Consider the following 16,505-nt stretch of genomic DNA (forward strand, 5'->3'; position numbering starts at 1 on the left):
ATTGATGTGTATATGTTAAAAGTGGATAATAGTATTGTGATTGTAGTTTATAAGGAATGAATGAAACAGGTTTGCATGTCTTACATTTCAATACATATATATTTTGGTTGGAAGAAAAAGTGCTTATTCCCACTGGTTGATATTTAAAGTGCTTAGTTTTAATATTTAAAGTTTGGGAGAACATTGTAACTAATTATACCATAATTAAGAGAAGGACATGCATATAAGCCCTAAAAACTACTTACCAAACAATATATACTTCGCTACTATAATACGTCCTCTAAATGAATTACAACTGAAAGTAGTAGAAGTGGAAGTCAGTAAGAATTGGAGGTATTAGAGTTAGAAGTTACCCTAGTCATCCTCATCCTCATGACCACCTCCACGACCTCCACTACGTCCACGCCCTCCAGACCCACGACCTCCCCCACCACGGCCTGTGGCTTGTGTGCTCGCCTCAGTCGCCGTGGCATACACGTTCTCCAATGCCACTCGATTCAACTCTCCAACAAGATCTAGCGTACTCTTCAGGTGGTTGTACATTTAGGAGTCTGGTTCGCATTGTGATAGTAATTCCACATTGGACTCAAGCTGCGAAATAAATGAGTCCCGTTAAAACTTTTCTGGTTACTTTTGTGTTGTGCATGACCGATTTGGAAACAAATTATGCATGTTGAGCTTATTCATATATATATGAACATTGAAATGGCACACCAGTACATATGCTTGTGACAAATGCATATTTAGTGGCAAGAAATGAAATGTTCTCTAAAATGAATGTCAAAATATTGATTCAATGGCTTGTGGTACTTTAATTTTTAGAATGCAAGCAGCAACACACATATATTGTCAATCCATCAAAGAAACATCGAATTGTTGCCTTACCAGGATTTCCCAATATGCCGACTCACACGTAATGTACCGTCTGGTCGTCCTTCGGTACGACTCCATGTAAGCAGCAAGGTACGTCATGTCCCCATCCAATGTCAGTGCGTCGGCAAGATGTTCCTCTTTATGGGCCCATCAGCCAATGTAGACAGCATGCTCTCGCACCCAATCCCTCTCTAGTTACCTTGGAGGGAGATTCTGTGGAGATCAACCGATGTATCCACAATATCCTGTGGCGCTTGCTTCATCCCGAACTGACGAAAGACACGTTCGGGATGATGATCCTCTACTATCCAAAAATAGATCAACGGCACAATGGCCCTCCATATATGTCGGCCGGCAGTGCAATATGGGGGAAACGAGTCTAGGACATCCCTGTACGGCTCTCAGACAACCTGCATAAATGGTTAACAAAAAAACAAATCAAATATGTACTTATTTGTGTCAATCCTCAATGTGAGCAGATATGTAGAAGACCATTGAAGAACCACTTCACTAAAAATCCTAAGACATTCTTGACCTATTTCCCTCTCTTATTGGATTTGACATGGTAAGATGCACCCGGATACTACTGGTTGTACTAGCTAAAACCGATGGACAAATTTTAAGGGTACACAGCTAAATATGTGTGGAATCAAAACGACAAACATCAATGTAAAATTACTTACTAATGTAGGTACTCTATATTGACTACCCACCTTTTTGAAATGTTCATAACTAATTCCTTATATATCTATGGTCTAATCGACCAAAGTTACATTATTAACTATACACATGCAGTAGTTGACAACCCTACCAAGTGAAAAACAAAAATATGGAGAATTATATCCTTGTGACATGAAGCGGTAAAATATCTGGTGTGCTCGTATACTCGACAATGACACCCGATACGCAGCTTGCACATGTGTGGCATGCTCTATCGTGCTCTTCAGCCCCTTCCATCTAGTAAACATACAAGTTCAGACAATGCTCATTAGTTAATATCAAACAACAATGCTGCCACGAAAACAAATGCATAGCAAAAATGAAGCCATTAATTAGCTTTCATATTTTCGATGGAAAATACTTATTAGAAATAAGTAACGAAATACCTAAAACCTTTACAATGCTTAAAATTTAAATGGATCTGTAATTACAATTGATGAAGTGTTGCAAACAAATAATTTCTAGTTTGGCCAATTTTATGCCCTCAGAACTAAAAATATATTAATTCCCATATGATAGGGGGAAAAAAGTGAATTAGGATGTTGTCATAAACATGAAACTGATATTGAAGCTATCTGGTCTGGTGTACCATGGTCTACTGCACTACATGTGAGTCAAACGCACACAAAGGGCATTAAGACCATTGTAGTTTAGATGTTTTATCCGAAGGTGATTTCATTGGTTTCATCCCCACTTGTTACTATTAAAAAAAGATTTAAAAACAAAGGCTAGAGTGTGAATTTCTGAGCATACGAATATGCCTTTGGAAAATAAAATAAACACAAACAAATTCATTGTTTCATAATAATACAAATTTAGATATAAATTCAGAACAAAGTATATAAATTGGTTAACAAACAACCCGTTTTTTCCTTGTTGAAAAAAATGACCAGTTTACATACTCTACCAAATGAAATTATTACAGAGACTTTTTCATGAGTTAGCCAAAATTAAAAAACAAACATCTTCAATATTAAACTTAAATATGTTCAGATTATGTACTATTTGCAAATATTTTGTACAACCTATTTTTATAAATTGTGGCCGAGTACATATTAAGTACTGAATGACGTGTGTGACTGTGATTCCCATTGCACTAATAGATGCATCTAAGTGTACTGGCTTAGCATTATCTATTAAAACAAAGTATTTTGTATTTGTAATTTTCTTCTGCACTCATAACAATGTATATTGGCATGCTATCTTGTTAAGTAATCCATTACATTAATGTCAATTAGACTTTTCGTTTGAAACAGGGGTTACTTCTCGACAGCAATGTCCTTAGTGAATGTATTACAAGTGGCATACATGCAGGGATTACAGTGAATGACAAATGGCATGACAATTGTATCAAATTAATCAAATAACATACCAACTGGCAAGGGGACCTGCCTCCACTGGCGGTTGTGGCGGCCTCACAACAGGGCATATCAGTGGGAACCTCGAATATGCCCAGAGCTGCACCAACATCAGTGCTCCTCCCATCTGCATCGCCTTCGTCTTCGATGCCTTGCATAAGTGCCTGTACAGCCAGGCTAATGCTCCACTACCCCAACTATACCTCTTCGCGTTGCTGATTGGGTTCAAGAACTGTAGAGGCATCACTGACACCCGGTCTGCCAACTTGTCCATAAACAGAATGGTCCCTAATCTGAGAAGTATGTGATAGCGCGCATGTTGTTGCACTACCTCGTCAGTAGCATCCACAGATAGAGGGCCTCTAAATTGTGCCTCCAACCAGGTGACTCTTAGCCTCGCCCCAACAAGGATAGACTTGTTTTCATGGGGATACGGTATCGGGTCTGGAGGACGATGACCTAGTAACTCAAGACACAACGCTGGCCACTGTAGCTTGACACTCCCAATCACTGGCAACCCATCAACAGCAATCCCTAGCATCCTCAACATCTTGTAAGGTGATGCCCATTTCTCCATGCGATAGGTGGAATGTGTGCGTCTCTAAATGCCAACGCTCAACCAGTGCTGTGATCAATGCGTGATCCACTTCCAAGTTTGGAACCTTGAATAACCCTTCAAAACCCGCCTCAGTTATGTAGCGAGCAATTCGTGGGTCTATCCCATGCCGGGGTAACTTGCAAGATCGGTGTCTGCACTTTAGCATGCCTGGCACTCCCTGCACACGAAAGAGCACTGTCTTAGGATAGTGCACACGAAATAACTATAAGAATGCTACATAATAATAATATGCAAGAAACAGTAGGCTAACTAGTTAGTTACGAACATTTTGCTATATGTTAGTTACGATGTTAACTGGTTATTCACTCTAGCTCAATAGCAGATAGGATCAATTCAAGATTAATGACATTTTTTAAAATTAGCACTGAGGTGATGGGCATTATGTTTTGAAATTAATGAACAAAGTGCCTCACTATGTCAAATGGAGTAGGGAATTAGGAATCAAAGTCAGTTGTCTTATGTGTAGCCACGCCTAATTGTGTGTGCACATTGAGGAAAATAATGGCAGCGGGTTCATTTTAATTGATTACTATAGCTTCTATATGAGATCTACTGACTTTGAATATTTCTGCTCCATACCATTTTATTTATGCTGTTAATGAAAAAGTGTTTTTAAATTCACGATTATTTATGCTTCATACCATTTTCTCTTTGGATTAAATAAAATTCTACCTAAACCAAAAGAGAAATGCTACCATGTCCAACATCTATTTACAAATAATCAAAGAACCCTACAGAAATAAAAAGAAATGATTTTGACATGTCCGAAGTTCAGTACAACTACATACCTGACCGGCAGGCATCTCCCACAGCGCCGTGGATCAATGACCCGGCTGCTGCGTCAACTGTGTATTTACCGTGGGTCCAGGATCCACATTTCGCAGTTGCTGCATATTTGATACGCATGCAATCATGTTAGACACGTAGGTCTATGTTTAATAGTGAAGAAAAGCTTGGCTTTTGCAAGTAAACACAAGCAAGTAATTGAATGTTCTAGAACAAACTGACATAAACAAATAGAGAGAAAGAGTGAAAGAGAAACAGAATGAGAGAAAGATTTGACAGGAAATTGAAAACATATAATTGCTCAATTGAATTGTCAAATGTCCAAGCTATGAACCTGAATGGCTTCTAAATAACAGGTCAATGCATCACAACATTATGGTGAGCATAACACTCCAACCATAACAACAGTCATGTCACATAAGCTGTTAAATAAACTCTGACCAAGAATTAGCTCACAAATAAGACTGTAAGTAGCAATGTAGCTTATAAAGCCAGTTGTACATAACAAAGAATCATTATTCTAAGCTCACAAACACTGTACCTCATTACCTATCAAGAGCCACAGTTTATATCTTTAAAATGAACTACAAGAAACAAAATATATTTTTCACCGTCAAATACCCATTTGCATAGTCAATCCAAATTTAGAAAAGGAACAGATACCTAAAAAAAATTAGGAAAAAAAAAGAGAAATTTCATAATGATTTTTTAGCATACATCATGAGTTCATGACCAAGCAACATAATTTCTAGGCTGATGTCAAAGACAACACCACACAACAACTACAAGCAGATACTTAATCAAAACACATTTGGCCTTACCCAAAAGCCCCAATTTTTCAAACCCAAGCAAAACATCAAGCTTTATACTCAAAAAGGAAATCCAGTGACTAAACAAAATTCTAAGGGTTTCGGTCACTAAAGAGAGAGACCAGAACTTATCGGAACTACTGCCGGCAGTGGAGGTGTGGGACGCGGTGGCTGCTAGCTGTAGTCTTGGGGATTCAACAATGGTGTGATCTGATGGAAGAGAGATTTTTTGAATTTTGGGTAGAGAAAGATCTGAAGAAAGAGAGTTTTTTTTTTTTTTTTAGGTTACTGAAAGGTGAAGAGAAGAGAGCAAAGAAAGGGCAGAAAATGGGTGTCACACGGATCGCTGAGCTGTCATTATTAGGTGCAAATTTGATATGCATTGGATAAAAGCAACAGTTAGGATTAAAACTATTGCACCCCGTTGCACGGGATCTCAATCCTAAGAAAATATTGAGGATGATTTGATGTGGGATGGAATCAAAAAAAAAAAAAACTTCTGCTACCTCCTTCCATCGCTGCTCTTCTTTTTTCTTTAAACTGAAACTCGGCCATATTTATGTAAGCAATACCAGAGGATAGAGAAACCTACTCTAATATTACGGCACTAATCCTGTGATTTCTTTTTTTTTTTTTTTTTTTTTTTATGGGAACTAATCCTGTGATTTCTAATGCGAGGGGGATGCGTAATTTGTTAAGAAAAACGCTACAGTTACATACTATAAAAAATGGTGTCATGTCACATCATTATTTCATTAGTCACATGCACAATGACACTAGCAGACATTAATAGAAGGATTAGCTAACAATGATCATTTGTTGAACTTCAAGAACCATTAAAGCTTATTTGAAACTTCAGAACCAAAAATGCACACTTAGTAAACTTCAAGAACTATTTTCGCTAAAAATTAATATCAGTGGTGGACTAATTTTGCCGAAAATTGATGGACAGAATAAAATAAATAAAAATTTACCATATGCTTTCATAGTGTAAAGAAGATTCATATTATATAAATGTTGCTCTAATTACAACTTACTCCATGGAAACGCGAAGAACTTGCAGTCTATCATCTCTATTTTCCAACTTTTCCTAACTATATTGATTCCTAATTTTATCTTTTTTTAGAGACAAACATACATACAAGGGAGAGGAAAAGGAGTTCTAACACAAAGGCACACCACAATTTCACTCAAAAGTCATAGTAACTTTTAAGAGAAAATGGGATAAGTTATACTACACACAACACGCCCTTTTAAGCAATATGAGACAATTACCCATTCTTTTTTTTATTTTGAGAAACAAACACACACACAAGGGAGAGGGAAAATGATTCTAACACATTAGATGTCCTACTCATTAGGATTATAATAATGAAGTAACTAATATATTAGACTTAAAATTTGAGAATGTAGCACATTGGATGCTTATTAGTATTACATTAGACGTAAAATTCATGTTTTTCTGGGTGTCCTACTTATTAGGATTATAATCATGGAGTTAACTGATATATTAGACGTAAAATTTGAGAATGCAGCACATTGGATGCATATTAGTGAGAGAGAGTTCTGAGAAATTGGCCAAGTAATTTGTCCTTCGTTTCTTTTTTAGAAACAAACACGTTGAATATAATATATATATATATATATATATCGTATTGTTATTTAATTGGTAGCTTAAATTTGAGGTGCATCAACTTGTGCCACATAGGATCCTTGCCTTGGATGTTTTATTCCTTCCCAAGTTATACTTTGTNCTGAAAGGTGAAGAGAAGAGAGCAAAGAAAGGGCAGAAAATGGGTGTCACACGGATCGCTGAGCTGTCATTATTAGGTGCAAATTTGATATGCATTGGATAAAAGCAACAGTTAGGATTAAAACTATTGCACCCCGTTGCACGGGATCTCAATCCTAAGAAAATATTGAGGATGATTTGATGTGGGATGGAATCAAAAAAAAAAAAAACTTCTGCTACCTCCTTCCATCGCTGCTCTTCTTTTTCTTTAAACTGAAACTCGGCCATATTTATGTAAGCAATACCAGAGGATAGAGAAACCTACTCTAATATTACGGCACTAATCCTGTGATTTCTTTTTTTTTTTTTTTTTTTTTTATGGGAACTAATCCTGTGATTTCTAATGCGAGGGGGATGCGTAATTTGTTAAGAAAAACGCTACAGTTACATACTATAAAAAATGGTGTCATGTCACATCATTATTTCATTAGTCACATGCACAATGACACTAGCAGACATTAATAGAAGGATTAGCTAACAATGATCATTTGTTGAACTTCAAGAACCATTAAAGCTTATTTGAAACTTCAGAACCAAAAATGCACACTTAGTAAACTTCAAGAACTATTTTCGCTAAAAATTAATATCAGTGGTGGACTAATTTTGCCGAAAATTGATGGACAGAATAAAATAAATAAAAATTTACCATATGCTTTCATAGTGTAAAGAAGATTCATATTATATAAATGTTGCTCTAATTACAACTTACTCCATGGAAACGCGAAGAACTTGCAGTCTATCATCTCTAAAAAAATTATAAACTTTCTAATATATGATCAATTTTATCTAAATAAAAATTTTTAGAACAAACATACAAAAGGAGAAGGAAAAGACTAACACAAGGCAACACAATATTATCAAAAGCATATAATTAAGAGAAAATTATAAGTAATATAACAACAACACGCTTAAGAAAATAGAAAATACCCATTTTTTATTAATGAGAAAAAACAACACAAAGGGAGAGGAAAATGATTCAAACAAATATAAATAATTTATAAAAATGATATTCTAACTGCCAATTGCCTAGAGGTTGAAGCTAATGCGCCCTGATTGCCTGGCGGCTGTTGTGCTTGATGTGAGGTCCTCTCACTGCCAATTTATTTTCTTTTATTGTGGGGCTAATTTTAAACTCTCAATTAGATATTGAAACCATTTCTTTTTATTTTTTTGGTAATATCCTTTCCAATTAGATATTGAAACCATTTCTTTTTATTTTTTTGGTAATATCCTTTCCAGTTTTTTCTTTCCATTATATTTATTTTTCCTAAATAATTACTCAAATTAGTTACATTTCAGAGTGACATTTTTTAAGTTTGTATTGGTAAGTTGCACACACACCTTGTGGGTCTTGAATAATGACCTCATCCTCCAACCCATTATTATGGAGGAGAAGTGTTATATGAGCTATAGCTCATTGGCTTCAAAACTTTTTGATGAAGGTTGTTGAAGCAGCCCTCAGGTCATACAAAGTAGGTAGCAAGAGCAGCTTCAAATCATACAAAGTTTTTCTTTAAACTAATTTGGAAAGAACCACTTCAAACTCTTCTTATATCTTTTTATTGTATATGAATTTTGACAAATTCATCATTAGATTGTATTTTTTTTGTTATATCCTTCATACTTGCAAAATTTAAGTAGATCAAAGGTCAATACTTATGTCATCAATCAAAGGTTTAAATTTCAAGTTTTTGTAATATTAAATTATGCAAGAAAAATAAGTTTATGGAGTGAATAATAAATAACATCTTATTTGAACAAAATTTAATATGCATAAGAACATAAAGAACATGCAATTTAATAATTAGATTTTCAAAATATGTAACTATGTTAATTTTTTATTAAGAGTTTGGAGTGTTTCTTTTCAAAGTAATATGGAGAGAATCTTTGTCTGTAACGACCCCGCCCCAACTGTGTAGATATTGTCCGCTTTGAGGCCCATACCCCTCACGGTTTTGTTCTCTCCCAAAGCATATAGCAGTGAAAGAAAAGGCTTCTACACATTAAAAGGAGGTCATTCCTTATAAGCACATCCACATGTGCTTCCCTAGGCAATGTGGGATTCCATAAAATGCAAGACCCCCTTTTGGATCACTACAATCCACCCCCCCCCGGTTACGAGCACGCGCGTCCTCGCGTGTGGGGCCACACACTTCCGGCTAGGACATGGCTCTGATACCATCTGTAACAACCCCACCCCAACTGTGTAGATATTGTCCGCTTTGGAGCCCATACTCCTCACGGTTTTGTTCTCTTCCAAAGCACATAGCAGTGGGAGAAAAGGCTTTTACACATTAAAGAGAGGTCATTCCTTATAAGCACATCCACATGTGCTTTCCTAGGCGATGTGAGATTCTATGAAATGTAAGACCCCCTTTTAGGACTACAACCTCCTTTACATCCCTTTTCTTAAGGATGGCTTCTTAGAAACATAAAGGTGCACTCCCTTGCTAAAGAGTTTCCTTTTTGGATTCTCAATAATATACTCCCTTACTAAGGAGCTATCAAATATGCACTGTTCCCTTTTCTAATATTACGACTTGCCATAGGTTTTCAAAACATATTCAATATGCTCACAAAAATAATTCATTCATAATTCTCAAAAATATAAAGATATATTCACACATACATGTTTAAATAAATTTAGGTTGTTCCACAAGTTTTTCATAAGACGAATAGTCAATGTGCACATCAAACATTTATAAACTATCAATTTATATATAGAATATCAACATATTTCTTTGATATATAATAGTTTAACGGCCCTGCCCCAATTATGTAGATATTGTCCGCTTTGGGGCCCATGCCCCTCACAGTTTTGTTCTCCCTCAAAGCACATAGCAGTGGGGGAAAATGCCTCTACACATTAAAGGGAGACCATTCCTTATAAACACATCCACATGTGCTTTCCTAGGCGATGTGGGATTCCATGAAATACAAGACCCCATTTTGGGTCACTACATTGTCCCTTCAGATCTGTTAAGAGTCATTGGTTTAAATACTCAAAATTATGTGGGCAAAGCTTGGGACATGCAATACCTTATCCAGGTATAAATCCTAAATATCATTTGTGCACACACGTAAATGACTGTACCTTCCATACAGACGCATTACTAAAAAAATGTTTTTTTTTTGGCCATATATACATCATCTAAAACAACATAAAGAAAAAAATAAAAATTATTTACATCTCAACTAATCTAGATTTTTTTGTTTTGATTACATGATGCCTTACCAAAATTGGTTTTTTGACCTAAAACAATTTATCACTCTTCTGCTATAAAGACATGAAAAGAGAGTATTAGTCATGTAATTTCCATTAAAGCCCTGTGGTTTCAAAAAGATAAATGATAAAAGGGTTTGGAATTTGAAAGCTTATAAGGTTCGGGTGATTCAAGCAGTCCTCCAATGTGTGAGATCAAGACCTGTATTCCGAACCACTTTCCTCATTAACTAATCAGTGACTTATAATAATAAATCTAGTGACGATTTTTTACGACTTTTTTCACAACCATTAATTTGACATTATATAATTAGTGCATAATAAAAATTGTGTCTATAATAGGCCCATATTATATAGATATTGCTCCAATTGCAACTTCCTATCTTAGCAAAGTTGTGAAAAATTGTGTTTCTATGTAGTTCCTGTTGAGTTATATATCTGCATTGATATCAAGATTGTAGCATTACATGGTCAGGTGCTACTGGCTCGACAAGCAAGTGTATGAAAAGTTTTGAGTTTTAGACTAGCCCAGTTAAAAAGATTTGGGTTGGGCTTTTGATCCTAGAAATAGCGAAAGATCATTCCCATGGTAATGATTTTCCCCTCTTGGCCTCTTTGTGTGTGTGAATTGTGATAATTAAGTTGAAGATGATAATGATAAACTAACCTCGTTGCAACCATTTGCTTAAAAGCTTTATATGTATATCATTCATTTAATATTTTAAGAGATTTGTTGAGTTTTTCAATCATACCAACAAGATTTCCAAACATTGTAGGGATTTCTCCAACAAGGTAATTGCTCGAGAGATCAAGAATTCGGAGGCTTCTAAGATTGGAGATACTGCTAGGGACTGAGCCTTGTAAAGAGTTGTTTCTTAAATTTAGGATTTCAAGGTTGGAGAGTTGGGAGAGATAGTCTGGTAATTCACCTGCAATTTTGTTGTCATGGATATCTAGGTATTCAAGGTTGCTCAACATAATTAGGTTTCTAGACAAGCTCCCAAAAAACTTGTTTTTGCCCAATACAAGAATTCTTGTAGCTGGGGACAAGTTTGTTGGAATTTCACCTGAAAATTCATTTGAAGATAAATCAATGATTTCAAGTAGTTCATTGGACCTAAAATCTGGCAATGTTTGGCCAGACAATTTGTTGTTTGATAAGTCCAATAACATGAGCTTATAATTGTTGGAGATGGATTCAGGAACCTTCCCTGAAAAATTGTTCCTACCCAACATAAGAAACCGAGTTGACTGGCATTACCAATGTTGTCAGGAAGTTCTCCATAAAAGTTGTTTTGGTTCAGGAGAAGCATTGATAAACTAGGGGAGTTGAAGAGAAGAGGTGGGAGAAAACCCGTGAGATTGTTACCTGACAGAATTATAATTGTAAGTTTCATTTCAGCAAGCCATTGCGGGAAGATTCCTTCTAGCTGGTTCTCACCCAATTCTAGAAATTCAAGAGTCTTTTGCGTAGAATTCCAGTTTGGGATTTCTCCTGAAATACCACAAGAGTTCATTGACAATCCAACCAGCATACACTTCGGTACTATCTTTGCATTCTTATTCCAAGTTAGATCATTCCAGTTGAGAGTAATATCCTTTAGGCCCTTGATATTGAACAGCACAGATGGAATTTCTCCCGTGAGCAAGTTGCTTTCCAAGTTAAGTGATTCCAACTGTGTCAATTTCTGTATGGATGATGGGATTATTCCTGTCAGCTGGTTGTGGCTCAAGGTAAATCCTTTAAGTTGGATAGATTGCCAATATGTAAAGGAATCTGCATTGACAGAGAATTGTTAATCAAGGATAACCTTTTCAATTCCTTCAAATACGAAATTGAAGATGGAATTTCACCAAAGAAATTGTTGTAGCCAAGAGACAATTCTTGCAATTTCGTCATATTCCCTACCTCCTTAGGAATTTTTCCAACAAGAGAATTACCGTACAGCCCCAATACCCTCAAGCTCGAAAGAGAGCCGACTTCCCCACTTAGAATACCATGGATTGAATTGGAACTTATATCAAGATGTTGAAGATACCTCAAGTGAAAAAGTTGAGAGGGAATGGAGCCATTAAAGCCATTGGAATGCATATCAAGATAAACTAATTTGCTTAAATTAGCAAAACCGTCACTTGGCAATTCTCCTTGTATCCAATTCATGGACAAGTCAAGGTGTGTCAAACTTCTGATGTGAAAGAGCGGTGTCAAGATGGTAGAACTCAACACTTTAGAGTCCCGAAATTGCACGTCGACAAGGGATTGAAGATCTAGAGCAATCACAGTCCTTGCCCCAAAGCGAGAACTACAACTGACCATGTCCTAGTTGCAACAATCCGAGCTGAAATTCCATGTTTCAAACGTAACTACTAGCAAGCTTTTTGACGAAGAAAAAGAAGCAGTAGCATTGATGATAGAGGATTTAAATTGGAGAAGGGCTTGTTTTTTATCTTCAGGACAACAAAGAGAGGAGGTGAAGAGGATAAGAAGTACAAGTAGTACGCTGAGTTTTGCCATTGTTGTGTAACTAGTGTTTCTTTGTACTTTGTTGGACAGTTATGAAAAGTTAGAAGGAGTGGACTACTTCACATATATACTGCAATAACTGGACTACTGACCAGTGAAAATTCTCCCATGAAGGCAATGGGTGGTAATTGATTTTAGAAAATAGGTGGGAAAGGAGACTGAGTAGGTTTTGAATTTATTGTCTTACTAAAATATAACAATTATTCTTTAATAAGCGCACATTTAGTTTCACACCCCCAAAGCAGTGATTGATTCTTAGTGAAGATTCATGTAATATGCTAAAAGTAATTATTCATTAGAATTATATAATCACTTCAACAAATTTTAAATTAAGTGTATTCTTATATAGAATTATTGTTTGTTTATTTATTTATTGTTATTATTATTTATTTTTTGTGATAATGTTTGTTCTTAGTCCTTTTTATGAGTTTATTTAATTTATATTTTATTTATCGGGTAACAGTGTAAAACTATAGGTAATTCTGGTCCTGAAGTTTTTTTTTTTTTTTTTTTTTTTTGGGGCAATAAATTTAAAATCTAAGATACTACTGTTTATGGCGGTCTGCTTATAACGTGCATGGTTGGTCAAAAACGCCAAGTGCCTTCAGCGACAGGGCGTGTTGCAGTGAATTTTGCTCCCACCAATCAGAACATAGTAAAGACCTTTGACGTTTTCTTTTTCTTAATTAATGGAAACTTGTCAAGTTTATTCAATCAAAGAAGATCAACAACAATCAAGTGCTCAACATCGTGGGCACGAAGTCCTGAGTGCTCTTGACATGCATTATTTGGTCATCAGTTAACTGTAGCGCGGCACCACAGAATTTTTCAGCTAACTCAATTTACTTCCCTCCACTCTCTCCCTTCCCTCGATCCAAACAAATCAGTCATCTCATTAACAAAAATGATCTAACGAAACAGATTGGTTGATCCTCTCCCAAATATGATCTGTCTTTTGAAATACTTTCTATCTCATATCGCATTCCATTAGAGTCCGTGTCAACATGAAAGGCAAGGCATGATGATAGACGCAATTTAGAGCATTCACGTTAATTCGTGCAAAAAAATTCGTCTATCTTATTATAAAAACTTATTTTTCTGTTTTACTGACTAAGTTTTTAAAACATCATAAATCAGTTTATTTATTTTACACTATATTATATTAAAGAGAAATCCTAATGAATGCCCTTAGGTTATTGATTAATAATCTATTTAAAAAAAAGTTTTTATTAGGAAAAAAAAAACAGTTAATGTTTTGACAACTTTTTTCATTTCTCATAAAAAAAGTGTAAAAAATTTCTTAAAATAGATTATTAACTAATATCCTAAAGGCACTCGTTAACATGACTCTATATTAAAATATCGATATCTTTTTAGTTATTTCTCTTTCTTTATACATAATAACTTTTATTCACTCACTTTCTTCAGCCTCGGAATACGTAAATAAAGAATAAAAAACTCTATGTAAAATGAATAATATCAGTGTAAATTTACACATTTTTAACTTGATTAATGTGAGTAACTTTAGGAGTTGAATATGTAAAATTGAAACATATTTCTATTTTGTATTGATTGACGCAAATGCTATTAATGCCGTTGTGTTTGCTTTGTTTTGTTTTGAAAATGAATCAAATTTCTAGGAGGGTGGTTTTCAATCCAATTCAAAGTTTTATCCCAAAGTCAAAATTTTTGATCACCAAATATTCGAAAATCTCTCTATTTCAGATTGTTGAGACTTGAGAACATCTCTTCTTCCTCATCACTTTATTTAGTTCCCATCGGACCTTGTCATATCTCTGTTCATTCCTAGAAGGTGCAAATGGGTACAAATCAAATCCAAAGACATGCAATGAGTTTCAAATATGTTAAAGTTTGTTTGGAAATTTGGAAAGAGAGAGAATGTAAATGAAAGATTCAGATCTTCTAAAGTTTCTAGGTAGTCTAACAAATATATTTCTTTAAAGAATAAAAAACTTTATGTAAAGTGAATAATGTCAGTGTAAATTTATACATTTTTAGCTTGATTTATGTGAGTAATTTTAGGGGTTGGATATGTAAAATTGAGATATTTCTATTTTGTATTGATTGATGCAAATGCTATTAATGTCGTTGTGTTTGCTTTGTTTCATTTTGAAAATGAATCAAATTTCTAAGAGGGTGGTTTTCATTCCAATTCAAAGTTTTAGTTCAAATTCAAAATTTTTGATAACCAAATATCAGAAAATCTCTCTATTTCAGATTGTTGAAACTTGAGAACATCTCTTCTTCCTCATCACTTTATTCTGTTCCCATCAGACCTTGTCTTATCCCTGTTCGTTCCTAGAAGGTGCAAATGGGTATAAATCAAATCCAAAGACATGCAGTGAGTTTCAAAGACTTTAAAGTTTGTTTGGAAATTTGGAATGAGAGAGAATGTAAATGAAAGATCCATATTTTCTATAGTTCCTAGTTAGTCTAACAAATATATTTCTTTAAATCTTAATAATTCTTTTATGATTTAAAGGTTTAAATTATGTCATGTCAGCATTCTACTCACAATAATTTTAAAATGGATCATGTTAATGGATGCTCTTAGAGTAATTGTTAATAAATCAAATAGGAAAATTTTGACACAACTTTTATAGGAACTATAAAAACCTGTTAATAGCATTTATTATTTTAATTAGTGAGACCCATAGTTATGTGAGAGAAGATAGTACGTATTTATAGTACTTCGAGAGTACCCAATAATTACTTTGAAGAGAATAAGAAATTAAGAGCAGAATAGAAATCCCTCAAAAACATTAACCCTTGAAAACGTTAATGTGAAACTCTAATTATTTTGTTTGCAACCTTATTTTATTATTGGGTACCATTAACAAGTTCCTTTAAAGTAATTGTTAATAAATTATTTTAGAAAAATTTTAACATCACTATTTATGGAAAATAGAAAAATCTGTCAAAATATTATTTGCTTCTTTTCTTTTCCCCCAAAAAATTGTCTAAAATAGTTCACTTACAAATGCTCTTAGGACATCTGATAACATTTCTAATTTTAGAAACATTTTATTGGGAGAGGGTAATTTTTGGATACTCCCGAAGTACTATAAATATGTATTTTCTCCATTCACATATCTGTGAGTCTCATTAATTAAATTTATTGTGAGACCTACAATTTATGTGAGAGGGATGAGTATGCATTTATGGTACTCCTAAAGTAGTCAATAATTTTCCTTCTCTCTTCAAAATATGTTCTGCATTATTGTAGTTTCACACATTAAATATTTTTCTGAGTATCCTAGTTTGGAATTCTTTTATAGTACACAAAAAATAATTTTTTTGAATAAATAATAAAATTATAGTTCTACTAAAAAGAGTGCAAAAGATACGAAAGAGTTATTTCATGTCTTTTCACACTTATGCTGTTGGATAAGCTTAGCAGCAGTATCGTTACTCCATTTCAGGTTGACTTCGATGCTCTTTTTTTAATTCTGCAAGAAACTTTGCCATAGGAAAATATGCTGTTAAACATTTTTCCATGATAGAAAATTGGACAGCAATCATGCGCAATGATTCTTGTAACAAGTAATGAGAGTCAATAAAGGAAGCCGCTGAACGAATCATAGCTACAAGAATAATTTGATATGAATGTTGCCACATATATAAGATTTTGTTGAAATGAAAAATCTTATTACACAGCCGTGCTCTTTATATACAAAAACAGAGCATCAGTTACTATCTTAACAGATTAACAAAATCTCAACTGATTAACTAACTCACTTAACACTAAATTAAAAAACTCACGAGCTCTCTCACGTGCAA

General features: G+C 34.5%; 1 protein-coding gene and 1 long non-coding RNA gene across 5 annotated transcripts; both read right to left on the minus strand.

Moving 5' to 3' along the window:
• Positions 1-319: 319 nt before the first annotated feature.
• On the minus strand, positions 320-5,779 carry LOC112025913 (uncharacterized). Of its 4 annotated transcripts, none has more exons than XR_010629258.1 (6): positions 5,294-5,779; positions 4,359-4,457; positions 2,966-3,727; positions 1,685-1,830; positions 886-1,283; positions 320-591 (listed from the first exon to the last, which is right to left on the minus strand). It is a non-coding gene; the product is annotated as an uncharacterized LOC112025913 (long non-coding RNA). The 4 variants fall into 4 exon arrangements; XR_010629256.1 differs by having other exon boundaries at positions 5,288-5,779; XR_010629257.1 differs by having other exon boundaries at positions 5,178-5,779.
• Positions 5,780-10,885: 5,106 nt separating this feature from the next.
• Positions 10,886-12,497, minus strand: LOC111986689 (receptor-like protein 46). Its single transcript, XM_024018369.2, has 3 exons — positions 12,035-12,497; positions 11,442-11,957; positions 10,886-11,391 (listed from the first exon to the last, which is right to left on the minus strand). The coding sequence occupies exons 1-3, from the start codon at positions 12,495-12,497 to the stop codon at positions 10,886-10,888; spliced, it is 1,485 nt and encodes a 494-aa protein (XP_023874137.2).
• Positions 12,498-16,505: the final 4,008 nt, after the last annotated feature.

Source organism: Quercus suber, unplaced genomic scaffold (genome assembly GCF_002906115.3).
Source record: "Quercus suber isolate HL8 unplaced genomic scaffold, Cork oak 2.0 scaffold_88, whole genome shotgun sequence".
Lineage (NCBI taxonomy): Eukaryota > Viridiplantae > Streptophyta > Magnoliopsida > Fagales > Fagaceae > Quercus > Quercus suber.